The sequence below is a fragment of the Synchiropus splendidus genome, chromosome 9, assembly GCF_027744825.2.
Source record: "Synchiropus splendidus isolate RoL2022-P1 chromosome 9, RoL_Sspl_1.0, whole genome shotgun sequence".
In the NCBI taxonomy this organism is placed as follows: Eukaryota; Metazoa; Chordata; class Actinopteri; order Syngnathiformes; family Callionymidae; genus Synchiropus; species Synchiropus splendidus.
Genome location: NC_071342.1, coordinates 22,878,854 through 22,906,664, shown reverse-complemented (window position 1 = coordinate 22,906,664; position 27,811 = coordinate 22,878,854). Strand labels below are relative to the sequence as shown.

Here is a 27,811-nt window from a genome sequence, read left to right as displayed (position 1 = left end):
CTGCTGATGACCTTAGATCAAGACCACACTCGGGTTTCTCTTGGGGGTCTCGCGTCTTCCTTGACTTCTTTAGTCCTCCCTGGGTGGCGGGAGCACGAGACCACGTGACCTCACAGGGTGTCCATCTTGGAAGAACGCACTGTGTCAAGCATTTGTTGAAGTTATTTATTTATGTACAGTAAAGCTTCATCACACGAGCCTCTCACACGTACAAATCCAACACTGACCTGCAAGAAGCTCTGGGGGGGGGGGTTCAGCCGAACAGTGGGGGTGACGGGCATCGGTGTCTGAACACGGTCACGATAGCAGCAACACCAGCAGGAGAAGCAAAAGAACCTTTCAAGTATCGGGTTTGTTGGTCCCCAGAGACTCGCGCGCGCTCTCAACTCAAAAGTTCTGATTATCAGCATCGTTTCTTACAAAAATATTGCACAAAAATCTGGATGTTCAGGAGGAGGAGGAGTAAGCGGCGAGCAGCAGCCGAGCGCGTACAGAAGCAGAAGCAGAGGACGTACTGTATTCTGATCCAATTGTAACAATTGCTGACTCGGCACCCACACAGACCAATGTATAGACTGTGTATGAACGTGAGGAAGGCTTCCACGTCTTCTACAAGCATCTGGAGGTGTGTGAGAGAGAAACCCATTTCATTGTGGACATGCAAGACAAAAACGTGAACCGCGTCAATCTGAGATCATGAGCTCGACCAAGACACCAGCAACTGCTGACTCCTCAATCTAAGATGTTTCCTCGCAATGACGACGAAGGAAATATCGTCGCAGAACGTGGTTGAGTCGAACTGAAGACCACCGAGATGATGAGCGTCTGGGACTGTAGGAGAAGTTAGGACTTGAATGGACAGAGCAGCACGGACGGAGAGAGATCCCATACATTCATCAGGGCACAGGCGACATTGGGGATTGCAGCAGTGTTGTCACCAAAGGGCGAGAGACGAGAGGTTCCTCCAGCCAGAGTAACATTCGTCCGGACTTGTAAACCATTTCCACATCTCTTCAAAGCTGATTTCTGAGTGAATGAAAACACACCTCTGGGAGTCTCGCCATGTTTGCTCGCCACCTGTCACTTGTTCTCCGGTGTCTACCAGAGGTGATGTGTTCAAGTGCCGTCAGAATTTCATTTCCGACTCCGGCTGGTTGGAAAAAAAACGGCTCAGACCCATTGAGGAGGAAGGAAGCTTCTGTCACAAATCACGTCACTTCAGTGACTTGGCCGTTCAACATCAAAAGCAGGATCAATATTTGAATTTGCTGAGCAAAACAAATTGAGTTTAGAGTTAACCACTGCTGAACACTGAGGTCTAGAGCGAGCGCAGGCTGTGGAGCGATTGTCAATGAAAGATAGAGACAGGTGGTGAACACCTTGAGGGAAGGCAGGAGGGTGGGTGAAATGTTTTCATTCGCTCAGGAATGTGACGGAATAATATCGCGTGAACTAAAACCACAGAGGGATGAGACTCAACAGAAGTCCGACACGTGGTTATTTGGCCTACGGAACGCAAACAAAAGAGCGGGTGGTTGAGGAGCTGCTAAGGTCTGCAAGGTCTAAAACGGCATTAAAGTGCTTCAGGACAAAAAACAACAACAATTTGACTGAGAATATAACACGTTGCCTTCATTCATCTGAACCAGTGACCTCAGCAACGGAGACTCTTCACCATGGAGGGTAAAAACAGTACATCCAAGTTTCCCTTACAAACCCCACAAAAGGACATGGCATCGAGTTGCTCACATCATGACATGAACTCTGACATTTCCCCTTGATTTTAAATAAAAATGAATAACAATGACACATTACTTTAAAAAATACATCCCCAATGTCCGGAAGAAGATGATGGTGGAACCACGACTCGAGAGGGAGGCGAGTGCCCTCGCCACTTCCTCGGCGCTCGCATCTAGTGAAGCGCTTCCACGCAGATTTGCTCTTCGGTGATGTCATCCAGCAGCTGGACGTCCACGGGACTGCAGATGTCGCTGTCGTACACCTCCGTCCCCATCAAGGCCTCTTCCTCCAGGCCGTCGCCTTTGCCCTTGAAGCCCTGCTGCTCTGATGGCGAGGTGCTCTCGACGGACTCCAGGTCTTCGATGCCTGCACGGTAGTGGATCATGAGCAGCGTGAGGGCCTGGAGTCTCTCCCCGGACTTGGCCAGGGCGGTGCCGATCAGGGCTTTGTGTCTGGCATCCGTCGCCTCCCTCTCTTCCAGCAGAAGTGCGTTGTTGTGTTCCAGCTCCTGGTCAATCTCCTGCTGCAGCTTGTCCAGCATCAGCTCCAGCTTCTGGGAGCGCTCATCTGTGGGCAGCCCTCTGTACAGGTCGCGGCCGATCTCCTTCACAGCGATGAAGACGCTGTCGTCCAGACCTCCCTCCTTTCGGACCAGTTTGCTGCTGCCACTGGAGCCGGTGGGCTTCTTTGAGGGGCTGGCACCACTGGTGTAGGTCTCAGTGTCGCTGCTCTCATTGTCGGATGTGTTAGGCGTATGTTTGGGTGAGGGTTCCACAGTCCCGGGAACGGCGTCAACCACCTGCTCCACCAGTCTGGTCTTGGGGACCTGGCGGAGGTTGAGAAGACGTGAGCTGGTGTTGATGATATGCCGAGTCAAGCCAGTAGTGGCCCGGTTGATGGTGGATTTCGCCTCAGGATCAGCTCCACGTCGTTCGGTTGCAGCCACGCAAAAGGGATTTTCGGCAAGGCACTTGTCCTGGCATTTCTTGTGGCACACATAGGCACAGATCATACACTGGGACGCTGCCTTGGTCCACACCTTCTTCTTGCAGTACTCGCACCAGGTTGGATTTTGGAACTGGGTGTCCTGAAAGTTGTGTCGAACTTCCACCAGCTGCATGGCACCGTATGCCAGGTCGTCACGTGGCGCTGCGGGGACATTGTCCTTCTCCCTCTCCCTCAGATCTTCGTCATAGAGACTCCCCTCCCGCTCCCTTTCCACCTGTGCTCCGAGACATTCAGGCTCACTGTCAGCCAGGTAGCAGAAGTTTAGCGTCACGTCCCCGTAGCAAAGCTTCTCGTTAAAGCCTTTGTGGGTGCTCAGGCTTCGCAGGGCGGTGCGGCTCACGTTGGCTCTCGGCTCAGGAGGCCCCAGCCTGAAGGTGCTCTGGTACTCAGCCGACGACGTGGCCATACATTCCAGGGCAACATGCTCCAGCTGAAGACTGACATGACCCAGGCACAACAAACTCCCCAGCTTGAAGGGATCTTTGCACCAAAGGGCCACATTAAGGTACTTGTAGTTACTCTCCACCTCAAAGACCACGGACGCCTTGGACCAGCGTCCGGTTTGATTGCGAAACAAGATCTCTGAGGACTCCCAGAGACCTTGCTCCTCCAAACTGTCTCGTGCACTGCAGGGGATCTCGGAGACCTTTTCCTTTGCTGCCTCGACCTTACCGCTGCTTGCCACCGTGGAAGACCCTGTAAGCTCTTCACTGGACTCCACAGGCTTGGTCAGCTGCTTGGCCTCACCCTGTTTCATGTTCGCCTTTTCCACTGCGGCCTTGTCATCTACAGGGCCACTGAGCGGCGCTTTCTCTGGAGACTTTTCAACGGCCGTGACCGAGGTCATCACAGGGGTGACCAAAGTGTTAGCGGACGTACTGTATTCTGATCCTTCCCAAAGATTGCTTTCCGAACCCGCTGACGTCAACTTGATCTGCGGTCTGGGTGGCACGGGTGGGCGGGAGGGGGGAGGCGGTGGAGGAATGGATGGGCGTTGCAAACCTTCCCCTGCCTCAGAACATGTCTTCTGAGGGGAGGGTTTGGGTGACTCTTTGGGCTGGGGCTTGAGCGGCGACTGGAGACCTACCAGGTTTAACTTGCGATTCAAAATGGGTGATATGGTACCAAGGGGCTTCGAGGCCAAGTTGGCCACAGTCCTTTTGGGGCTTTGGTTTACCGTAAGCAGGTTATCGTCCTTGCCGTCGGCGGCATTCACAGTACTATTGAGGCCACCAGGTTGGCTGGGTTTGGATTCAACAATTAACTCTTCAAACTCAGAGTCCATGTCTTTGCTGTCTGTCATGTCTGTCAGGGTGGTGATTGGGGCGGGGTCCTCCTCATATCCCCCAGGCGGAGGTACGAAGCCTGTTTCCTCCATCTGCCCAAAGCCCTCCTGCAAAGTTCCCAAGGTGCCGAAAGTAGGGTTCTGGTGGCGCACAGGTCTTTCATAAAGCACCACCACTCGGTCGCCAGCCTGCTTCAACAGTTTGGGCACTTGAACCGATGACGTCACTTTGATACCTGGAACACACACGTTTAGTTGCAGTTAAAACTATGAGAGAGTTCCTACAAGATCTGACTCACCTCCGATGGCGATGAGTCGATCGCCTCGCTGCAGATCAGCCAAAGCTGCGGGGGAGTTAGGCGTCACCGTCTCGATGCTCACGTGGACAACATCCCCTTCGCTGGCAGGCACGTGGCGGAAGGTCATGCCCACGTGGCCGCAGGATCCCTTAAAGACCTCGGTCTGTTGAGGGCAAAGAAAATAAAAGATTATCCAAAAGGTCTTGTAAATAAACACAGCAAACGCTAAAGACCAGAGACTCCAACTGAACAATGCTAACAAAGCTAACAAAGACGGTCGTGTGACCACAGTCAAGTATTGACCTGACACACAGTAAAGCTGAGAATAGCTGTTCTCACTCCACTGACAGTTGAGTTGAACCAGAAGGTCTCAAGAGCTCAAATAAATGGCACACATTTTTATCTACACTGCTTGATATTTCCAGGAGGAACACGGTAAAATGTATGGATTTTAAATATACATGCACAAGAGACATACGCCGGACGTGAACCAGCAACCTTGTGACACACAGGGATGTGAAGCCTCACAGCCTGACATGTTTGTAGCATGTGGCTCTGCTCAGCAACACAGTAAAACTCTTAGCCTGTGTCTGGTCGGCCACCTCTGGTCTATTCCATCATTCTGTCTTCTGACAGGTTTGGTTCCTTATGCTTATCGAGACCCTCCTCAGCAGGACGAAGCACGACAAACGCAGAGCAGAAAAGCCACTCCAGCAACAGAAAGCATCCACTGCTTCTGTGTCTGGGAGGATGACAAGTGCGAGCAAAAGGAAAGTGCTGCAATTAAGCCCTCTGCCTTCATAACGGCTCACGAGTCACACATCACCCACGTCACGCCAGTGATGCAGAGGTGACCTGCTCAAGCGGCGACAGGTCGTCCATCAAGCGACTCGTACAGTAGGGAGAGGTTTGACGCTCAATGCCGGTGCGGCTGATTTAATCCCGCTGTGATGTGTGGTGTTGTCAGACCCAGAGCACAGCGGGGGGCGGGATTCCTCGAACAGGTGTTTTTCACTCTAAGACAGGAGTCGACCAACACGATGGGAGCGGACAGAGACAAACAACCGTCATTTCCACCGCGGTCATCGGTTGTGTTTCCGGTGGAAGTCGTGATCAAGTTAGAGCAGAAGCTCTGCCGAGTAGGTTGAAGTGTGTGTTTTGCCATACTTGTGAGGACCACGTCTTGACAGGCCGCCTTCTTGTGAGGACATTTCAGCCCAGGGATCGGGAACCTCTTTGACTGACCTTTTAAATGTAATTCCATGAGACATATATATGAGAATATTTGCCACAAGAAGACACATTTTTCAATTTGAATGAATTTGGTACATTACTGAATCAGATGATGGACCCATACATACATTTAAACAACTGCATCAGTTTGACAATAGCACAATAAATCACCATGGTAGCTATATTCAAGTTTTTATATCACCTTATTTAAACTAAAGCTCTTTCAACGTCTTGAAAATATTTGTCTTAAAATGAAACTTGCGCCCCATGAGTCCAAGTAACACATTCCTCCATGTTTGTTGTTGTTGTTCTCATCCTAGCTGCCACGTGTCTTGTGCATCAGTGGGATCAGTGGAGCAGGAACTCCTGCACTGACAAAGGTTCCCTGTTGTCTGGAGAGTTAAAATTTTATTAAAATTAAATAAAATTAAATATTTTCACCCATTTTTGTTGTGTGTGTGTATATATATATATATATATAGAGAGAGAGAGAGAGAGAGGGAGAGAGAGAGAGAGAGATTAGAATTATATTATATTGATATTTTCTTTTTCCCCAACAGCAGTGTGTGTTGTTTCCAGCAGCGGACTTCACCCAGCTCCGCTCCTCTGCTCACCAACGCTGCAGCACTCATTGATTTTCTGCATAAGCGCTGAGATTTCACACTGGCACGTTATGGATCTATTTATTTAGGCCTAAATGAGCATGTCATGATCAATGTGTCGCTGACAGCGCCGCGGCCGTGAGCCGGGGGCAGCTGTTCCCCAGCAGGATCTGCACAAGTGGAGGCGCGGTCCGTCTCCTAAACCCGACAATCTATGTGCAGGCACATCACCGCTGGGACCTAATCACACACGGGAGCCGGCATGATGGGACTCTCCGGCTCTTCAGCCACAGCTGTGTGGCTGCAAACCTCTCGCTGAAGATTAAGAGCAGGGGCAGCCGCGGCTTCGCCGGGGTCATGTGACCTCTGAGAAGAAATCTCTGTCACAGGTATCCTGGGACACTCGGAGAGGAAGAAAGCACAAGGCATCAACATAACTAGGTGACTGAATCAGTATGAACTACTTGAGGTCAGGGGTTGGAGACACCCCCAAACGGAACACAGCTCAAGCCTTGCTACAACAACACAGCTCATACAAACATCCCTGGAGCGTCCAACCAAACCAAACCAACAGCAGTCCCTAACTGATGGCGGCTCGTAGCATTAGCACTGCCTGTGAGAGTGTGTCCACGATCAGTGAAGCCTAATGGGGACACGGAAGAGGACGCCGCCGCCGCCAAGACCGGAGCGGAGCTCTGTCCAATATCCAACTGTTTTCACCTTGGCAGCGGGAGAGCTGCATGTGTTGATGTGAACCAAGGCAGACGAGTGCGTCAGAGAACCTATGAGGGCCACTCCATCTCATCAAAGAAACAGGGATCCAGAGACTCAGAGTCGACCAGTGTCATGATCAAAGGTTCCCTGTAGAATGAGAGTCAAAGTCAGACTTGAGGCATTTCCTGACATTGGCTCCAACACATGCAGAAAACCGTACCATGAAATAATCGATCCCTTCAACACCACGCAAAATCAACTTTCGTTCTCATTGAAAGGTGACACATTGACTGTGAAGGTCTCACTCCAGCTTTTGTCTCCGTTGAAGCAATTATGCAGAGTTAATAACTCGACTCTCGAACGTGGCCATTAGCACGGCATTGCTTCCAAGCTTGCTGTCCACCCTGGTTTCTCAGTGATCCACGGACCGAGGTCCAAACAGGTCCACCCCGCCCACCTGAGCGTCTGCTCTCTCCAGCAGCTGAGCTCACGTGACAAATGAAGCGGGCCGGCGCTGGCGCTGGCTCTGGCTCTTTACGGCCGCATCGCCGTGAGGCTTCTTCCAAATTGCAGGCTTAAATTTTTTTGCAGAGGAGCTTTGTCTCTGCTGAGCTCTAACGTCATTAACATCGACTGAACAACAGGCAGCGCTGGGCCGCTGGCCTCGGAGACAAGCAGCCGTCGGAGAGACGTTTTATCTGAGCAACATGAAAGGTTAATACGGGGAAATGACAGAAAAGCTGCGGCGCAGTTTTCCGGCTTTCATCGTGGTCACGCTGGACAGAACACAACGGTCTTCACACTCCGACGCACAACCTGGAGCTTGTGATCTCTGTGACCCTCAGACAAACTCACCTTGAAACCAACACTTTCAGACCAAGACCAAGAAGGGAAACTGCAACGCTTTTCCCAATGTTCCTGTGGAAGATGAGATGAAACCCCACAGCTGATCTCACACAGCACCACACAGGAGAAGAAGTGCGGCCCGGGGGCCATATCTGGCCCGTTGCCTATATGTGTTCGTAAAAAGGGGTTTAGACTGTGATGCCATGTGGAATAAACTTCAATTGATTTCCACACTTCCACAGTAAAGGGCGTGTGGTGTTGATCAAACAGGCTTCAGACTGATAGTGACTCGCGTGTGTCCAAGCCGTCCACTGCACATTCACACAGGTGGTGACACCGGCGCGTACCTGAGCACTAACTAACAGTATTTTCTGTCACTAGGAAAACAAAGCGAGACCAAGCTTTGTCAACCCGACCTTTCCTACACACGTTCATCTCTGTGCTTTGAAAAAATCATTCAAAAAAATAATACCCATCCCACACAACGGCTCATCACTTGGGCCAATAAATAACGGAAAGTAAAATAAGGCACAATGTTTTCCACTTGTCACGGCTCAAGTATATTCACACACGTTCTTAAAGCAGCAGGCTGTTGAATTATCTTTAGCACCGATCATCACGTGAACAGAAAAGACCTAAGACACAGCGACTGTGGGAACATCAAGTACGTGACTAACTCAGAATCAAATCATATTTCTTCAGATATAATGAGTATGAGACGACAAAATGACAGATCACCGATCAAAGTGGGAACTGACTCCATTTACATGAGCCACCGCTCTTGTTTCGGCAACCACGTTGAGAGAGATAAAACCCGGCGACGCAGGAAGGAAGTTGATGCAGTGACGGTGTGTGGGCTGCGGTGAATGTGGAAGGAACAGCAGCGGTGGACAGATCAAACAAACCTGAGGCCAGAGAGGCAGGTGACAGAGGAGGGAGGGTGGCAAGCGTGGGACAGCTGGACACGTTGCAGCCTGAAATCCACCTCATGACTACAGGGAAATGAGAGAGCAGAATCTCACGCTTGACAAGAGCTTTGACAAATGGGATGCACATAATCAACACACGAAGATGGATCAAGTCAATCGGTCTCATTGCAGTTTCACCTGCACTTCCTTCATGTGTTGAGCAGTTGTTGTTGTGGCCATGGCATTCCAAGCTTCTGTCTCTATCCTGTGAGGTCGTCCTCTCCTCTGACACTGGAAGTTCCTCACGCGCTTCCATTAGCCTTTGACAAGACAAAGGACTCAACACCCCTCATGTTGACTTCACATCTGCCTCGAGAGCGCAGCACAACTCAACCTTTCAACAGCGCTACCCACTGCTCCCAACAGCGTCCAACACAAACTGAGTTTTCTGATGGAAAATGTGCATTTTCACTGGCTTCACTCAACAGTAGAAAAGAGTAGCACAACCACCTCTTCAGGCAGAGATATACACCACAAAGATCTCACTGTAGACACCATCTTCTCACCATCAGAGACGCTGCACCTCGCTACGATCCCAGCATCAAAGCCTCCCCTTCACTCTTGAATTGTCGGATATTCAACAGAATTGAATCTAAATCTGCAGTGGAACCAGACAGCCTCTTGCAAACATGGTTAAATCTTTGATCAGAATACATTTTGTGGAAAGACTGTCCGCGTATTTGTAGGGTAAGAGCTTAAGTCAACCTATGACCGCATCTGAACCTGTTTGAACAGAATGAGGAAATGCCGCAGGAAGTAACATATGATTCAAGTGAACTCCGAAGGCCAACTTCTAGACGTCCTCTTGATTCGCGAGTACCGATACTAGGTATCGTATGGGGCTGATACCAGTATTTTCCATGTACTCAGTACTCAAGAAGGCTGTCGATACCAGCCACCGATACTCAAGACAATGAAAAAATTACCACTAGATGGCACTATACCACCGCGGTTTGGCAAACTTTGGAAGAGGACGTTCGGAAAACAGTTTGAATGAGTTAAGCAGCTGAAAAAGTTAAAGCTCTGTTATAAATTTACGTTTTAATTTTGACCTCTGCATGAAGCTCAGCGAGAGTTAAGAGTTTAACTTATTTTGTACTTCAGTTTATTAAATTTTTATTTTCAGACTTTGTTAAATTATTACAAACATTGTAAACTAGAGAGTAGAGAGTGTTGTGTTTTATTTCTCACTTTTGTAAATGTATTACACATCTAAAGCTGAGAGAGTGGTTTGTTTTAGTTTGGACTGTGGAGCATTAGAAATCAAAGTTCAGAATGATCTGGAATTGAAATTTTATGTATCAAGTGAGTACTCAAGAGGTAGAAAAAAAACGAACATTCCAACTCTTGACAGTCACCAGTGCGACACCTCAAGAGTAAGAATGTGTTCCAAGCATCATCAGGTCTTTTGACAGGACGATATTTATTTAGGTTATGAGAACAAACCAGTTTTGCTGAAGAATCTTTATCGCTAAAACGCTCTATTGAGTCATGGCTTACAGCAGAGGTGGGTAATTGAATTTCCTATGGGACCTGGTTGTATATTGTGACCGTTGAGCGGGGCCGTCAAAACCAAAGAAAGGAGGTTCAAAATAAAAATCAAGTGATGACATCATGTGCAATTATGAAAATACACTTTTAAAATGCACAGAAAATGAAAAAACCACATGCCTTTTAAAGATTCGGATGTGTCTCACACATTTTCAAATGACTTTCAATTCTGATGTATTTTAAGGGACAAGAAATATTCCTAAAATAGCCAACAGAAAAGACGGAAAGTTAAGAAAAAGAATCAAACGAGAAAGTTATGTTTCAGTTGCATCATAATGAACAAAAAAACAATGCACAAGACAAAAATGTCAGAGACAACAACGATGTCAGTCTTATAGTTTTACTCTGACTCCAGGAGGGCCACATAAATACAGTCAAAGGGCCGCATTTGGCCCCCGGGCCGCACTTTGCCCAGGGCTGGCTTAGAGAGTCTCAACAGGAGGGACGGTTTTGAGCACAAATGAGATTTTCACATCCATATTTGGTTCTACAAACTACGTGTAACTTTCTGAGCTCCATGACCAACATGCGCACGACACAACAAGGCTCAACAGGACCAAGGGATGAGGATGACTTCATCAGGCTGGATGTTCTTTCCAACCTCGTCCTATACCATTGTACACTCACAAACTCGCTGGCCGGTCTATTTGCCGCTAACAAGATGAAAAGGTGAGTAAATGCTAGACGATAAGCAAATGTTACAGTTTCAAGTGGAGGCGCAGAAGGACACTTGAGTTGTGAGGCAGCTTCATCTCGTGAGGACGGCGGTGGACTCGCCAGCTCAAAGGGAACTCAAATGCCAGCTAGATAGCAGGTGAGGCTCCTTCAGCCCCCTGCGCCATGGAAACATTGATTTGGAGAATATTTGCGATGATGTAACGGGTCATTATTTTTTGACGCGGCCACAATGGCGGCTTGTCAGTGAGTGGGTGTCCGGGCCATACAAGTGCAAATGAGGCCCGGCGTCTTTTTGTTAGCTGCGTCTCCATAACAACTTGTTTGTTCTTGCTGCTTTTGACAGTTCGTTTGATCCACATGCAGATCGACCTGCATGGCCAGTGGTGCACTGAAGCTACAGTGAGGACGGAGGCTTCAGGTTTGTGAGCTGCAGTTGTCCTTGTTAAAAAACAGGCTTGATAAAGGAAGTCAAGAATGAGCCTCAAGAGGACCACTGGATCAACTTGCACTCACCAACTGTGTAGTTCCCAATGAACCTAATCGGGGATCGATCGATCTGCCACCATTATGATCGACTGATATCAGCGTGATCGGTGGATGACGATCACTACCTGTCATTGCTGATCACGTTTGTGACAGCCGGCGCTCTGATGAAGCCCTACTGTGATGCGTCCACTCCTCCCTCGGCAGCAGCATGTCTGCTGTGGAGCTTCTTTCAATCTGTCATGTAAAGTTAGCATCCAGCAGCCCGTGCACGGGACAATGCTGCGCCATTTCAAAGGCCAGCACGTGACGGAGCACGGAGAGTTTTCCAGGCTCATGAAAGTGAGACCGCTGGTTCCTCAGCAGCTGTTAGCGCAACTGACGCTTAGCACCACCCAGCGGTCCGATCGTGACATTCGGAATGATAAGAAATAATTATTCATTTCAGCAGCCTTGAGCCGCCTTTCTCAGGTGTCGTTTATGCCAAGACGGAAACGACCGAATTGGCAAGTGGTGGAGTCAGATGCAGCGTACGACGACTCACATCAAGTTTAATGTTTTTCACTTGTCCTTCTGACAGAATAGTTGCTGCATTCTGCAAGGTTTTTTATTTTTCGTCTGAACGAAATAATGGTTTAATTTTTTCACATCATGTACACACAAGGTCTCATCAATCTGATTACTAATTCATCGTCAATCCATGTGATCGGTATCAGTGATCGGCAGGAAAAATCCTGAAGCCAAATGTCTTTGCTGGGTGTCATCCAGGTTACATCAAGAGAAGGCAGACCTACTTTGGAATTTGAGACGGGTAGAGTGACTTCTGTCAGCGGGTCATCTGACTTGGCAACACTCCGGAACAAATTTGATTTGCCGACGACACGTTGACAGTTCGGGTGACTAGACATTAAGGGACGAGAGACTTAAAATTTGGGTGAGACACTCCTCCAACATGAAGACAAGATCGAGTTGTGAGCCACTGCGAATAGGGCCCATAACTGGAGACGCAGAGACCTGCGTGGAGGCCGGTCACGGCCCCCCCACCCTCAGTAGCATCAGCACGGTGGGGCCGCTAAGTGGAAGTGGCAGGAAGTATCTGAGCACTCGCCCCTCGGCGACTCGTACCCTATAACCGAACACTAATCCATCTGACATGTGGCATTAGATTCAATTACGCAGCAGTGCAGTGACAGGGAAGAGGTCCGCTCACCTCCCTCCTCCCCCCCACGTATGGATCTCACGGGTGCCCTCTCAGACCCGCCGGAAACAGCCGGGTGTTCAACCAACCGAGCGGCTGACGGTCAGATCGAGTGCAGGTGAGGACCGAACCAGTTCGTCCAGAGAAGCCAAGTGTGTAGCTTCAGTCACAATCGGGGCCTGGCGGGGGAGGAAAGACAGATGTCCCAGGAGTTGTCAGATCCCAGGAGATGGAAAGAGGCATTCTGGGTAATTTCATAAATATGGAGTCTGGTTTCTCTCTCCTGCTCAAAGATGCTCGCCACTCTGCTGCCGGCGCCACTTTTATTACGCTCCCACGATCTGGTTCAGTGAGCCGCCCGCCCCATCCTGGCTAGCCAGGACAACAGAGTGGATGTTGACGTCACCAGTTGCATCATCAACAGGAGAATCTGCCAGCAACGCTCTTCCACATGGACTTGGCTGCCACCTGCTGGTCTCACAAAGGTGCATAAGAAACCACACAACATTCTGAACGTAACATCCAAGTTTCGGCTTCCTGTGATCCAGTCCGGGTCGCGAGGCCCTTCAGCTTATCTCATCACGACTGGAGGACTCAATTGTCCCGGCGCTCTTGTGGAGGTGAGGCGGTTCTGTCACGAGTTATTCGGATCAGAATTTGAGTGATGGCGAGTCAGCGGAGGAATTAGGAAGGTTCCTTCACTCCATCATAAACCGGTCATTTCCCTGCTAATGAGCGGCCGCGATATTGGATCAGCGCAAATGAAAATGGCAAAGAATCGGTAATGCGGCAGCCGCGGCGTCGGTCATGCACTCGGCGGCCGCTCAATTCGGTTTCCTCCGAGTTAAATTGATCAGCGGGAGAAGCGATTAGAAGCAAACAGCTTGTGGGAGCCACCACTCATGTCCTTAATCTGCTGGTGGCTGCGCAGGCCGCCGTTTGTCAAACTGAATTAGAGGCCGTGTGTAATTGTCACAGCAGAAGGAGGCGAAGGTGACGAGTCGGCCAGAGGCGACGCTTCGCTCGGCTGCAGGCTCCAAACACGTCGAGTGGCTCTTTGTTTCCCTGTTGAGATGTTGCTGAGATACCACCTGACAACAGCAGGTCAACAGGTCAACGTGACGTGACCGAGATATGAGCCACTTCTGCGCTTTGAGAGCAGACGAGTTTAAGAGAGCGTCAACACCATCTTCCTGCTGAAGCAGGAGGGTCTGGTGCTGTCGGCAGCAACATGTGGACAGATTCAGTTCCATCCTCAGTTCAAATGACTTGAAGAACAAAAGTGTGTCTGTCTGTCGGCTTACATGATGGCGTCCATCTAAGGTGTGTCTGTGTGTTCATGTTCCTCTGTTCGTGTGTGTGTTTGTGTGTGTGTGTGTGCTGTTTTCATGGGCTATTTTGGCAGATTAAAGACAAATACACCAGGAATGGAACATCAAACAACTACCTTGCTGTGGATTTAGTGTGTGTGTGTGTGTGTGTGTGTGTGTGTGTGTGTGTGTGTGTGTGTGTGTGTACCTGGTTTAGCTATACTTGTGAGAACCAATAGTGGGGGAGGCTGGGGCAATGAGAGGTCCTCACAAAGATACAGATACAGATGTGTAAGATGCTAATATCAGCATGGCCCCTATGAGCCCAGAGTGATGGGGGGGGGGTCAGTCGCTCATGGATGTTTTCCCGTTTGAGACAAATCTTCCGACAGAAGTCTCATTTACGGTCCGCTTCCTCTGCTGGTCAGTGTCGCTCCAGGACCTGTGTCTGGACCAGAGTAAATCAAATACAGATGACTGACGTAGCGGAGATGGGTCAGATTCCAAGAAGACTAGAGCGAGTGACGTGCCGTGCATCATGCTCACATGTTCACTCTGCTGGTAAGTTCAGAGTGACACGTCCAGCCAGGAGGACACGAGCTGCCGCTTCCCTGCCGTCAGAGCTGAATCTACCTGCTCCTGCTGACGTCACCCATCCTTCTCCCTGGAGCTCTTGCTGACCAGAGCAGCACCCAGCTACCACCTGCAGGTCTTGATAAAATCTGATGATGAGTGATGTCTGTCAGGGGTCGGAACCTTTTGTACCGTGAGGCCGGCGGAGGCTGCCGACTCCATCCATCCAGCAATTTCACAACACAGTGAGCAGGTAGGGCTGGTCCTGGCTGTCAGCGAGCATCAGCTCGCACGGGCAGATGTGCAAACACATCCAACGGTCTGGCCCTGCCGTCATGAGTGACGGCTGGAGCGGACAAAAGCAGTTGGGGAGCGCTCCATGCACACTCTCACGTGCACTCTTACGTCCGCACTCTGACGTCTTGAAGCTGCAGCTGCTGCTCTGGCACACCTCTCGGCCCCAGACCTCCACTTCCTCTGTCTTTCTGACAGGACCCTGAGACGTCAGCATTCAGGCTGATGACCAAAACCTCAAGACCGGTTCACACAGCAGACGCTTGTTCAGCCATCATGAGCCATTCAGCAGTAACCTCGTGTTCCACTGTCCAAAGTGGAAAACAGCTCGTGGCTCTTCAGGAAAACAGACCTGGAACGACTCCCTGAAGGCATCAAACGTGTGAGAATCAAACGTCTCACCAGCACCTGTTGGTGGACGGAACACACTCCTGGAGAATTGACCTTTAGCAGACGCCACAGCCTTTAATCCTGCTGACACCAGCCTGGCGGAGTGGTATCTCTGCCGCAAATGCCACCAGAATCTGCCTTCACAATAAAGCCACTTTGAAGAGGTGCGGCTCACCGCTCACCTGCCGGAGCATCAGCGGCAGTGGCCAGGGTGAGGAGCGTGAAGGAGCATGGCTGTGAGGCGCGTCACAGATAAATCCATCCATCAATAACCGGCTCAAACAGCTGCTGTGGCATGATCGATGAACCGAATCAACAAGGTGACCACCGCACCTGTGGAGGGCGGCCATCTTTCAGAGAGCCGCTCTCATGGCGAGAGAAGCGGTGATGTCAGCTCAACTTGTTACAGCTCAGTTAATGTTTGAAATCAATGTAACGTCTCCGGCATTTTCCATTTTTTTCAAACCTAACTTTTATGTAGCCTCACACACGCGTCACCTCCCACTCTACGAGCTCATGAGTAGCAGGACCGACCAGTTAGCAAAGTCAAATCTAGTTTGTTTTCACGCTTTTCCTCTAGTGCTTCACATCACAACAGAAAATTCAACTTAGACTTCCAAACTTTCACGACTTGTGGGGACTTTCAAGTGATTGCATTGCATTCACTTCTCACTTTCACGTTCTTTCCTTTCTCTAGAACACCTTCACTCATGACACCCATCTTAGTCCAGTCCTCAAATTGGAAAGCAAAGTTTTTGCAGTACGAGAATAAAGTGTAACTGCACATCCACTTGTGATTTTTGTTTTTTAAATTTCAGGCAAGTTGATGCACTTTAACTTAAAAAAAAAAAACAATGTCAATAAAGTTATTCTTCATTGTAAGTTGATCTATATTACATTGAATGTTAACAAGAATACAAAGTTATGCAGAGGAGTACTTATGACAATTTTACAGATAAATGATACTATTTAGAGAGAAGCACTGGCTCAGTCCAATAGAATTGGAGGGTGGTGTGGTCAGAGCAGAAGAACTGAGTGCGTCAGTGCTGCCCTCTGCTGGACAGGCGTCGTACTTCCACATCACAAACCAAATCATCTTCCAAATGCCAGTCATAAGTGTGTGTGTGTGTCCGGTAATTAGCGCTGACATTTCCCGCTCAAACGCTCATTAGGCTCCTCGTGATAACAGCAATATCTCAAAATTGCAGTGATTAGAAAAAGGTTTGCCAGAGGGGCTGACTGTTGGTGCGACGCTCCAAATGTCAGACACGGACAATCGCATCAGCACGATGACAACGGCGAGGCGTCAATAACACACACGTGGCATTTAAGAGGAGAGGAAGAGGAACGCGATTGTCATGCTGACGCCGAGGCCCTGATCCAGAAATAAAAGGCACAAATGATGGGTGTTGGTCCCCCACCAGCAAGCATCAGCAGCAAACACCACCCATCTGGAGACGCCTCTGTTGCTGACAGCGCCCCCCGCAGACCTCGCCACAGGGTGGTACAGAGCCGTGATGCGCGCTGAGGTGAGTGGCTAGTGAGCCACTGACTTCCATCAAGATTTGCAAGGTTTTAAATGTTCCAAATCTCTCACCAGCATTCTTTACTCACACACGCAGTAACTCGAAACACAACAAAGTCAAACCAGAACATGGCCATTTTCATAATAATCTAGTTTTTTTGCTGCAGCCACTCACCCCGAGTAGCTCAAGATGCCTTCAGGCTCCACTAAAAAAATCTGACCATCAGCCGGCAGAGCACAGCGAGTCACAGTGCCATTACATTTGTGAGAGTCACTGCACAATCTGTGGTGAGGCTCAGCCGGCTGGTGCCTCTCTGCCGTCTCTTCTCAGTGTTTACACCGAGAACGTGAAGCGTCGAATTCTGAGTTTAAAAAATAACTGTGGAAGTAAACACATATTACAGATAGCTGAGTTTGTCTCAGTTTGCTTCAGAGGCCCGTTTTTGGATGGTTAGGTTTCAGGGGAGAGGCTGGGGAAAGGGTGATGGCAATGAGTCGAACCCACACTGTATCCTGACAAGGATCTCAATTTGTGATATTAACACACTCATCTACTAATAAGGAGAAACACTCAGGAACCACCCAGTAAATCCCAGACACTCATATAATGTCTGGACCTCCATGTCATTCAGATTCACCCAACATGCATCAGTTCTGATGTGGCTGGATGCAACCATTGCTGTGTTCTGCTCACATGAGGGTTGACACCAAGGGCTGGAAGGTCAGTGAGCGCCCTCATAGTCCAGCACTGACCTGCTTGATGGAGGTGCGAGTCTTCTCCTTGTACTGGTGGCTGCTCAGCTCCAGGGTACAGTGGACGTACGTCTCTCTGTCGTAGGAGCCCAGGATGAACAGTCTGTGGGGACATCAGATACAACATCAACTCCACTGGTGGGACTTCACGCTTCCATCACTCTCTCCTCCAGGTGTTCATCATCACCTCCCATCATCAGCGTCTCCTGAACTTCAGGAGATGACTGGCGGGTGAGCTGCAGTCTGCTGCCCTCTGCTGGACTGGTCAGTGAAGAGCAGCACCGTGTTCGGAGGCACACTTTCCTGCTACATTATGACTTTACCGCCCCCGGCTGCCGTAATGTGACGTTGTCGTTGATAATTCTCACTTGATAAACTCGTGCGACTGCGTCTTAAATATTTTATTTTATTTTATTTTATTCCAGAACGTCTTTCTCAGAAACCCACTAGAGGGAGACACAATATAAGTCACTCAGAGAGTCGGATCCAGCGACTAAATTGCATTATCGACTCAGAACACGTGCAAATGGAAGAGACTGCGCCTCCGTGGGGTCAGCCTCGGAGGTCACCGGTCAATGATGACGTAGACGCACCGGATCATGGAGTCACGGCAGCGCCCCCTGCTGGCCGCGAGTGACGGACTCAGGTCAGCCGGGCGTGTTCGCGCGTTTAAGTCCTCTTTGTGTTGAAGTCCCCACTACAGACACGTGAATGTGCACCACGCAGCACAACATTATGACCATTGTGGAAAATAGCGTATCGGGGTGAGAGCGACTGGAGAAACGTTATATTGAGGCAGACAATCCGATGATCCGACGTTGGCTGTTATCTATTTATTTGTCCTGTTTCCTCTCATTCTTGATGTTTATTAGCATGATTAAGACGATTATTCTTATGTCACTGTCGTTTTAGGTACATATTTCTTTGATGAAGAGAGAAAATGCATTTCAGCTAGAGAGAGAGGATAGCGCCCTCTGCTGGACAAGACAAGTTGCTACAGTACAAATACTGGGTTGGTGTCGTGCCAGACTCCACCTGAGCCTGACCCAGCGCTGGCCCTGAGCCTGGATCTTTGGCAGAACATGAGGCCACCAGTCTGCCTCCTCCAGCCGAGAGAAAACGGAGACGGAGGTGTGACACGAGGAACTTCTGAGGATCCTTGCAAGTCAGCGTGGCCAGAAATAGTCAAGTGATGACCCAGATCCAACAATCGTGCCGTTCATTGCGGCTCAGAATAACTTCAGTCACACAAGTCACCTAGAAAAACTGCAGTTGAACCTGACAGGTTTGACTGACATTAAAAAACAACAGATTTCTGGACCACTTTCCTGTCACACGACTTCTGCTTCTGAACTCTTTAACAGAGGTGGATGCTCTCTGCTGGCAAGAACACGCGGCGGTGGAGTTTGTTTCCATCGTTCCTTCAAACAGTTCAATCTGTCATGAGTTCAAAAGTCATTCACCCTCGAACACTCATCTATAAACCGACCACACCGTTACTCTGCCAGCCAGGATGGACAAACAGGGAGGTCATAATGGGTGATGTGAATCATTAATGCACACACACACACACGCACGCACGCACGCACGCACGCACGCACACGCACGCACACACACACCTGCACGCACGCACACACACACACACACACACACACACCTCACTCTCTGCATCAGCCTGAGCTAATTGATTTGACTGTTAGGTCAATTAAAATTTAAACAGCCAGCTTAGGACAAAGACTGTGTGTGGGTGTGTTCGTGTACTATCTTTGTGAGAACCTGTATGAGGACCTCACTTTGTCAAGCCTCATTTTGAGGGTTAAAACTACCAAATAGCACAGTTATTACAGTTAGGTTTTAGTTTGCTTAAGTGTAAAGGTTGCGTTCAGCCATTTGTTTTGGTGAGCACTAATTCTTGGGAATACACCGACTTGCAAGGACATTTTTACCAGTCCCCACAGGGTTAACCCACAATTTGAGGATGAAGACTACAAAATGGGTCATTATAACTGGGTTCCAGTTTGGTTCAGAGTCCTGCTTCAGGTGAGCCATGTGTTTGGGATGGTTAGGAAGAGAGGCTGGGGGAAGGGTGATGGCAGGGATGGGCAACAAAATTGGGGCCAGGTTATATATCGTGACCGTTGAGAGGGGCCGTCGAACGCAAAGAGAGGAGGGCAAGAGAAAATTGAAAATAAAAATGAAGCAATGACATCATGTCTGATCGTGAAGTCAGTCTTTAGAGATGCACAGAAAATGTTGGCTTGTTTCATTTAAACCACATTCCATTTAAAGAATCTCGACGCGTCTCATACATTTCAAAATACTTTCATTTCTGATGTATTTTAAGGGACAAGAAATACTCCTAAAATAGCTAATGGAAAAGACGAACAATTACGAAAATCAACGAAACGAGAAAGTTATGTTTCTGTTGCATTATAATGAACAAAAAAAAATTGTCAGACAACAACAATGTCAGTTTTATAGTTTGACTCTGATCCAGGGGGGCCATACAAATACAGTCAAAGGGCCGCATTTGTCCCCCGGGCTGCACTTTGCACAGGTCTGGGTTATGGCAATGAGAGGTGCCCCACAAAAACAGCGATACAAGCATGGGTGTGTGAGCGTGTGACCATGGTCAGGAAGGAGTTCTGACCACCTCTGTGGAAACAGTTGGACGTGGTGTTGTGAAGTGAAACCTATGGCAAGTGAAAACAGAGTCGCTTCCTCCTGACACGGGAGATTGTGCAACTATTTCAGCTGACTCAGAGTGGGATCACAAATGAAGGCCAGCGGGGAACTGAAGTCAGATGCTTGAGTCAAACACAGAACGTCTGTGGTGTGTTGTTGATCACATGCACCTCGAACACAGAGGAGGCTTTTGATCCCCCTGAGGTGAACATCCAACTTGTGTTGCTGTCTTCCAATAGACCGTCTGCGTGACTAAAAGAAACGGCAGAGCTTCCTCCCAGCAAGAAGCGCCTCGATGCTGAGATTCTAACTGCCGCTGTAGTCAGGCTTTTAGCTAGAGGGTGTCTTCAGAAAAACTGGACGCCCTCCAGGACTCAACACCGGACGCCCTGTTTCCTCAGCAGGACGCCCTAAATGTATTATTAGCGCCTGTATAATGCCCAAATCCTAGTGTCATCTCACTGGTTTACATGAAATTGTGTTTCCGCCCAGTAATTTCACCGAATATGATCCAAATTCACAGATTCTTGAAGCTTCCGCAACTGTATTTGGGTCATCGCGGTCACCATCTCTGTTTACTGCCGTAATCTTGCGGTGATCTCGCGAGTCACAACACTCACGGCATGGAATTGAGTCAGATGCTTGTTTATTTGTTGTTTATCAAGTGGTACAAATAGATGTGCTGTGTTTTTTTGCAAAGCAAGTTGTTAGTTGTCAGTCATTGACATGGTGTGTCGGGAGGGGGCGGGGTTAGGGGCGGGGTTATGGGTTGGGGGCGGGGTTTTGGACGCCCTGTTTCAAAACCCTAGCTAAAAGCCTGGCTGCGGTCCATGAAGAGAGAGCAGAGATAAAGCTCAAACACCAGTGACCCTTGCGTGGGGTCACCTGACTGAGGGAGGCCCTACTCCAAGTTGTGTTTTTCTAGTGGCTTGTTCGCTCCTACTGCGAGTGTGTGAGGGAGGAGATGCAAAGGAGACGAGTACACAGTGGGCTCAGGTTCCTCTACAAGTGAGAGACAAGCCACACAATCTCTGGACATTCTAGTCCTTCACATCTAATGTATCTCACACAGTGTTTGAAAAGGAAATGAGTCCCTTCGGAGAGACGTCATCGGGAGTGTAATGGAAGAGAAGGAACCGAGCCAAGACGGGAGAACGGAGGTAGAGAGGGAAAGTCTGACCTGCTACACTCGATGAGAGAGACTCTCAGTCGTCCTTCCACCAGCCGGCTGTCGTGGACCGACAGGTCTGCGTCGCACACTGATCCCAGAGGAGGCTGCACTTGGAACGGGAAGAAGGGCTTGTACCTGGGCAGAGGGAAAAGTCAAGTCAGAAGACATGGCCTAGATCAGAAGACACGGCATCTGGAGGACACTGGCAAATAGCAATGCCACCATCACATGACTACAGTCAGACACATTTCAGAGTGACGTCAGAGAGAAAGCAGAAAGTGCTAAATGGAATGTTCACGTCCTGAGTGCTACTCAAGTGTTGTTTCAGTATTTCACACAGTGAGGAGAGCAGCATGGCCGACATCAAGTCTCACCACTTCCTGCCAGAGAGAGTCTGCTCTCGGCTCAGCCAACAGGTCGTCAGAATCTCGCGATTCTCGCTGACATCTTTGACCTTTAGAGCAACAGTTGCCACGTCGCCTCATTGTTCTCTCCCCTGGCTCGACATCCAGGTGAAACAACGAGTCAAACGAGTCGGTTCAGTCAGTCTGGAGAGCACCATGGTTTGCTCGGTTGTCTGTGAAACACCGACACTGATGAGACAAAGCCTGGCTCTGAATCTCCAGCAGGGATGGGTGATATGGACAAAAGAAGTAATGTTTTAATGTCAGCGACAACGATAATAATCAGGATAAATCCATGTTCCTTCTCTTCCATGTGTTGGACACTACAGTCTCTTGAAACTGTTTTATGATGAGCGTGTTTATCGAGTTTATTGTGAGATGCAGAATTGGTGGAGACTGTGTTTGGAGGTATATGGTGTACGGTAAGTTATGGCCCATCCCTACTCTCCACAGAGTGAGAGCAGTCAGAGGGACTCAGCATCGGCCAACAGCTGTTTCTGCAGTCTGGGCTCCAGATACTTTCTCTCTTGGGACGCGGGCCAGATGAAAAGCTCAGCTACATGTGAGGGGATGCAGCGCCCGACTCAGCAGCACAGCCGCGGTGGTGAGGTCATCAACGTTAGACAGGGACTGATGACGAACGTGCGCTGCGTAATTCTGCAACCGTGGACACACGAGAGGTCAGACAAGTGGTTACGACTCAGAGTTCACCCTCTAAACGCTGCTCTTGAGATGAGCAGCTGATGCCAGGAAACTTGATGGGAGCTCTGTGACCCCGAAAATCCCAGCTCTCTGATGACTCCTTCACTTGGAGCCGTGGGCCAAAAATAATGTAGTCAGGTGTGTTAAAGGTGTTGCCAACTCTGTGACAGCACAGCCCGGGTTTCAGTGGGAGCCGAGTCAGACACTGCAATCACTGAAACTTCTGCTGTTGTGCAGAGACTCAGGGCCAATCAGAAAGTCCTCCATCCACCAATGGCGTGTTCGGGACGCTGAATCCTCACACTGACTGGAGGTCAGCTCTCGACAATCACGGGATTTGGCTTCAGATGTGTTTCAGAGGGAGTGTGAGTGTGCAAGGCCGCGTGGGAGCCTGGATTACCTCCAGCCAGTCTCACCCCCCCACACCCCACCCCACCCCACACAGCTGCCATCTGTGCCACTCAGCAAATCCCAAGGTCCTGCGCGGAGATGATGTAATGATGAGCAGCCAGAGCTTCGGTCCGGAGCTCAGACACAAACCTTCTGCTGCTCACACCAACGAGTGAGGTGCAGTCGCAGCTCAGTGACGTGGCTCGGTCGCACATCACCTCTGCTTCTCAGCTGGGATTCGAGGAGCCACTGCAGCGCAGATGTTAGAACAAACCCTCGGGTCATTGTTGATACGTCGAGGAGGTCAGTTTGTCCAACCACCGCACTCTCACTTACTTTTGCTGGACTTGTGTTTGTATTCTCAGTTGATTTCTATTGAAGTTGTAAACACTGTATTTGACACTAAGAGTCATAAAAACAGGATTCCCACAAATCAAAAAAAATAAAAATTTTGGTACCTGATGTTACTAACCGGCTAAAAGCTGCAACCCTCCACAAGCCAGACTGGAGTTTCAGGGTAATGGCAGAGGTCACTGACCTCGAGTACAACACAATTCCTGGACCTGCGTAACATCCCATCTTTCTTGTCTATGGTCTCGTTCATCTTAAGGGAGGGAATAACACGTAACAACCTGCAGTGGCGCTACATCCGCACACGACTGAGCCAACAGGTGTCACACCTGGGATCAGGTGTGATGGACCCGCCCCTCAAACCAGGCTCATATTTCCACACATGGCAGAGTGGCTGACGCAGGTGGCACAAACATGAGCTTCCTGAGGTAAGGAGACGAGGGACAGCCTGCCAAGAGTCATGCTAACATGAGCGCCACCGCTTCACAAGCAAGCACTGTCTGCTGCTGCGTCAATCGACATGAAAAACAACAGTGGTGCTGCTGATGTCATCCACGCCTCCTCCCGGAGGGTCTCACAGCAATGACCTGTTGACGACCTTTGACCCAAACTACATGGCAGGACAGCAAGAGGAAAGTCAGGAGCAGACACCTGAACCCGCCTGGTGCCAGTCAGAGAGCCAGCGTTGCCTTGGTGCCGCAGCACTGAGGGAACCACTGCTGGCAACAGGCACCTGGACTCACACACAGGCTTCTCTTGTTTGGATGAGAACCTGGTTCAGCAGCGTCAAAACAAACAAACAAACAAACAAAAGTGTCTCAAGGCGTCGCCTCCCACAGGAGGAACAGCCACCACAGAAACACTCAGACACAGGCATCAACATCAGCAGGTTCAAGTCTGGGTTGGATGGGTGCTGTCAGGCTGCTGAATGTTAGACAGTAGCTGCAATACTGTTTATTTGTTCATCTTCTTGACTAGTATTTATCTAATATTTTTTTTTATTTTTGGACATATAGTTTTGTTTTTGGAAAGCGGAGGCCTCAGACCGAAATTTCGTTGCCATAATATAGTGATATGTTTTTGTGCAATGACAATAAAGAAAGTCTAAGTCTAAGTCTAAGTCAGTCCTGAGCAGCACGACCTAAACCCACTAGTTAGCTTGGCTGAGGGAGGTCAACAACAACACAGCGGCCTGTGTCAGACTCATGTCGGGCCTTCAGAACCAACACAGACAACACCAGTCCAACTGACTTGTGAAGCTACATCCCGACAGTGAGGTCAGCTCTGACAGACCGTGTCTGAGGAGTTCACATCTGGATCTATAGTGTGTGTGTGTGTGTGAGCACCATCAGTTCAAATTGTGTGTGTGTGTGTGTGTGTGTGTGTGTGTGTGTGCTCTTCAAGCTGTGTATTTGTCAGGTAACATAGTAGTACTGACAAGTTGTACCTGTCTGATCAGTGGGTAGAGGTTGAGGTGTACTTCAACCCCTGCAGCTGTTGTTCAGCTGAGGTACACAGTCACTGTTCAGTGGTGCGTCCATGCTGATGTCACGGCCTCTGCCTGAGCAGTGTGTTTACGTGTGTGTGTGACTAACCTCACTGTGAGTGTGTGAATCTCTAACTGTGTTTGCGGTCATTGCGTGTGTGTGTGTGTGTGTGGCTGACTTTCCTTGCAGCCGTGGATGTGTTAGCCCTGATCCTCTGGCTTTGTGAGTATTAGAAGGTGATCTGATGGCTGCGTGTGTACAAACACCTGCTCATGTCCACGTGTGCACCCGACCTGGTCCACCACTGGTGTATACCTACACCACCACCTGTTGTTGTGGTTGCGTGTTCAATCTAGCTGAGCACACATCAATGCCTGAACATGCACTTTTGTGTATCACTACTGCACCTACTACTGTAGCCGCTGGTCCTGACAGTTAATACTTGGCATTAAAAGTTTTATACAGCACTGAGTCTAGCAAGTGTCTGAGCTAGATCAGTGAGTGTACATCAGTACTAGACCGTGGGAAGTACCACATGAGAACTTGACTCAGCAGTGGCGTGTACTCTGGCACCTGATCTTGTAGTTGGACAGTGTGTGCTTCAGACCAGAGAGTGTACATCAGTACTAGAACATGTGAAGTACCACATGAGAACTTGACTCAGCAGCGGCATGTACTCCGGTACCTCCCTTAAAAGTTTTATACAGCACTGAGTCTAGTGCGTGTCCGAGCTAGATCAGTGAGTGTACATCAGTACTAGAACATGTGAAGTACCACATGAGAACTTGACTCAGCAGTGGCGTGTACTGCAGCACCTGATCTTGTAGTTGGACAGCGTGTGCTTCAGATCAGTGAGTATACATCAGTACTAGAACATGTGAAGTACCACATGAGAACTTGACTCAGCAGTGGCGTGTACTGCGGTACCTGATCTTGTAGTTGGGCAGCGTGTGCTTCAGATCAGTGAGTGTACATCAGTACTAGAACATGTGAAGTACCACATGAGAACTTGACTCAGCAGTGTCGCGTACTGCGGTACCTGATCTTGTAGTTGTCCAGCGTGTGCTTCAGATCAGTGAGTGTACATCAGTACCAGAACATGTGAAGTACCACATGAGAACTTGACTCAGCAGTGGCGTGTACTGCGGTACCTGATGTTGTAGTTGGCCAGCGTGTGCTTCAGATCAGTGAGTATACATCAGTACTAGAGCGTGTGAAGTACCACATGAGAACTTGACTCAGCAGTGGCGTGTACTGCGGTACCTGATCTTGTAGTTGGGCAGCGTGTGCTTCAGATCAGTGAGTATACATCAGTACTAGAACATGTGAAGTACCGCATGAGAAATTGACTCAGCAGTGGCGCGTACTGCGGTACCTGATCTTGTAGTTGGCCAGCGTGTGCTTCAGATCAGTGAGTATACATCAGTACTAGAACATGTGAAGTACCACATGAGAACTTGACCCGGCAGTGGCGAGTACTGCGGTACCTGATCTTGTAGTTGGCCAGCGTGTGCTTCAGATCAGTGAGTATACATCAGTACTAGAACATGTGAAGTACCACATGAGAACTTGACTCAGCAGTGTCGCGTACTGCGGTACCTGATCTTGTAGTTGGCCAGCGTGTGCTTCAGATCAGTGAGTATACATCAGTACTAGAGCGTGTGAAGTACCACATGAGAACTTGACCCGGCAGTGGCGTGTACTGCGGTACCTGATCTTGTAGTTGGCCAGCGTGTGCTTCAGATCAGTGAGTGTACATCAGTACTAGAACATGTGAAGTACCACATGAGAACTTGACCCGGCAGTGGCGTGTACTGCGGTACCTGATCTTGTAGTTTGGCAGCGTGTGCTTCTTCTTGATGACTCTCTTCAGCTGGTTGACGATGATGGAGGTGAGCTGAGGCAGTGGTCTCCCTTCGAACTGGGACTTGACCTCGAAGTCCACCAGCGGGTCCTCCAGGAAGGAGAAGGACCAGTGGGAGAAGGGCAGGCGCGTCAGCTGCAGCCTCATCCGGCCCAGCACTCGTCGCATCTTGACGAACAGGTAGGCGGACTTCCCGAACAGCAGGTCCACGTCGATGGCGAGGTGGAAGCCCCCGCTGTACTCCATGTCCACCTCCAGATTGAGCTCCTCGGGCATGCCGTCCTCGTTCATGCGCACCGGCTTCATGAGCTTGGCGGACTTGAAGACGGGCAGCGAGTTGCCCAGGGAGATGTCCCTCAGGCTCAGACCTTCCAGCAGCCGCCCGGCCGTCTTGGTCTGGAGCAGCTCCTCGAACTCCACCTTGATCTTCTTGGTGAGCCAGTGTCGAACCAGCGGAGTGTCGCGCAGCTCCCGGAACAGGAACAAGAAGATCGCGTTGAGGAAACAGCAGGTCTCGGGCTTGTCCGCATCCGACAGCTCGCCGTGTCTCGCGGGCGGCGACTGTTTGGGGCTGCCGCCGGGGACGGAGGCTTCCTGCGGACGCGAGGAGGCGGCCTCCGCCTGCTTGTCCAGCTGCTGACCCTGGCTGGGCTCGACCTGCTGGCTGCTGAAGTAATCCCTGAGCAGGGTGTCCGGCACTACTTTGACGTACTGCGCCGTCCTGGCCACGGGCTCCGGGCTCCTCCGGTAGATCAGCAGGAACTGGAGGAGCAGCGTCAGCAGCGCTCCGGAGAAGGCGGAGATCAAGATCAAGTAAATCATGGTCGCGCAGCGTCCCTGTCGCCCGTGTCAGACCCGGCCGAGGCTCGCGCTCGACGCTAACAAAGCCAGTTCCACCTGGTTGCTCTCGAAGCTGCCATATCATCTGCTGGGAGCTGAGCCGCAGCCGCGCGGTCTGATTGGTCGCGCCGGTGACGTCACGACGCAGCGCCGAGCCCGTTGGTGATGAAGCGTTCACGTCCGTCCGGATTTGGGAATGACCTTAACCTTCGACCACTCGCGGCCGGCGACTCGAACCCGCAGCTTCTTGAGAAGACCTGACCAGAAAAGTCTGTCCGTCTTCAGTCACGACGTCTGCCGCTTTTCACCGGCGGACTCTCTTTAAAGCTGGTCAACATCGGTTTGTTCAAACCTTCCATGACGCAATAAAGTTTGGACGGTGACAGGAAAGATTTTGAGGAGGTTCCCGTCCGTCCGTCGTCCTCACGTGACCTGGAAAATGAAATAAAAACAAACTGACGTTATGA

At 49.8% G+C, this 27,811-nt stretch overlaps 1 protein-coding gene across 1 annotated transcript; it reads right to left on the bottom strand.

Annotated features, from left to right (window-relative positions):
• Nucleotides 1–162: 162 nt before the first annotated feature.
• pdzd8 (PDZ domain containing 8) lies at nucleotides 163–27,696 on the bottom strand. Its single transcript, XM_053874953.1, has 5 exons — nucleotides 26,464–27,696; nucleotides 21,316–21,441; nucleotides 17,451–17,553; nucleotides 4,333–4,495; nucleotides 163–4,269 (listed from the first exon to the last, which is right to left on the bottom strand). Exons 1-5 carry the CDS (start codon nucleotides 27,324–27,326, stop codon nucleotides 1,913–1,915), a joined length of 3,612 nt encoding a protein of 1,203 aa, XP_053730928.1. The 5' UTR covers nucleotides 27,327–27,696; the 3' UTR covers nucleotides 163–1,912.
• Between the last annotated feature and the right edge of the window lie 115 nt (nucleotides 27,697–27,811).